Raw genomic sequence first — 1,287 nt, forward strand, 5'->3', positions numbered from 1 at the left:
TATATATATATATATATATATATATATATATATATATATATATATATATATATATATATACACTATATATATATATATATATATATATATACGATCTAACATGCTGTGTGGGTCCGGCCTGAAGTCTGTAGACCTAAACATGCAGTCTTCTGGACAGCTGATCTTGTGCTCGCCCTCCATACGACATACAATTCTTTTTTGAGTTTAGTTTTATTTATAGTATTCTATTTATAGTTCCTCACATCATCTGTTGCATAGACCTACCTATGGTATCAACATGCTGAGTGGGTCCGGTCAGGAGTCTGTAGCCTTGGGCGTACAACTTTCTCTCTCTTTCTCATCCTGCCACATACAGATCCTTTCACGAGTTTAGTTCTATTTATGGTATTTTATTTATAGTATACTATTTATAGTATACTATTTATAGAAACTTGTTGCAGGAACCTGCGTATGGTCTCAACATATTTTGTGTGTCAGACCTGAAGTCTGTAGCCCTGTGCGTACAACTATCTCACTCCCATCTTACTACATACGGATCATTTCTCCTGTTTAGTTCTATTAATGTTCTTCTATTCTATAATCTTCCGTATATAGTACTCTATCTATAGTATTCTATATATAGTGTCCTATTTATAGTATTCTGTTATTTCTAATATTCTACTTGTAGTAGTATTCTATCTATAGCCCTCCACATATCTTCTATTGCAGGTACCTGCGTACGGTCTCAACATGCTGTGTGGGTTATGGCCTGAAGTCAGTGGTCCTGGGCGTGCAGGCTATTCAGTGCGGAGATGCGACCATAGTAGTGGCGGGGGGGATGGAGAACATGAGCCAAACTGTACACTGTCTGTCTCTGCGCACAGGCACACGCCTGGGCGATGGTAAGCTAGTGGATACGATGCTAAAGGACGGGCTGACCGACGCGTTTAATGACTGTCATATGGGCATCACAGCTGAGAACGTCGCCGAGAGGTTTGGGGTTACGCGCAGCGAGCAGGTATATGCGAGGGTATAGGGATTAGGTTTTAGGGTTTGGGATGATAATTTGGGATATTTCGGATCCTGAAATGGGTATGCTGGCACGTAATAGGATGTCCAACTATATTTTCATCAAAACACTATGGGGGAATGATAGCTACGGTCCTATGGTTTTAGAGTTTAGGGTTTTATGGTTCCAAGCGGACTGTGTGTACATGTGGTTGTGTGTGCTTCGAAATAGGCCGATTATATTATGTGAAATGCTCATCCATAGTTGGCTGTCCGGAGACTAATCAAAACTTAGGGAAG

At 40.1% G+C, this 1,287-nt stretch overlaps 1 protein-coding gene across 1 annotated transcript; it reads left to right on the forward strand.

The window, feature by feature from the left end:
* Positions 1–708: 708 nt before the first annotated feature.
* SARC_16471 (hypothetical protein) lies at positions 709–997 on the forward strand (the record flags this gene model as incomplete). The annotated part of the gene is made up of 1 exon (XM_014289424.1): positions 709–997. A coding segment is annotated over one exon (289 nt), but the record flags the coding sequence as incomplete, so codon positions are not given.
* Positions 998–1,287: the final 290 nt, after the last annotated feature.

Source organism: Sphaeroforma arctica (assembly GCF_001186125.1).
Source record: "Sphaeroforma arctica JP610 unplaced genomic scaffold supercont1.8148, whole genome shotgun sequence".
Taxonomy (NCBI): domain Eukaryota; class Ichthyosporea; order Ichthyophonida; genus Sphaeroforma; species Sphaeroforma arctica.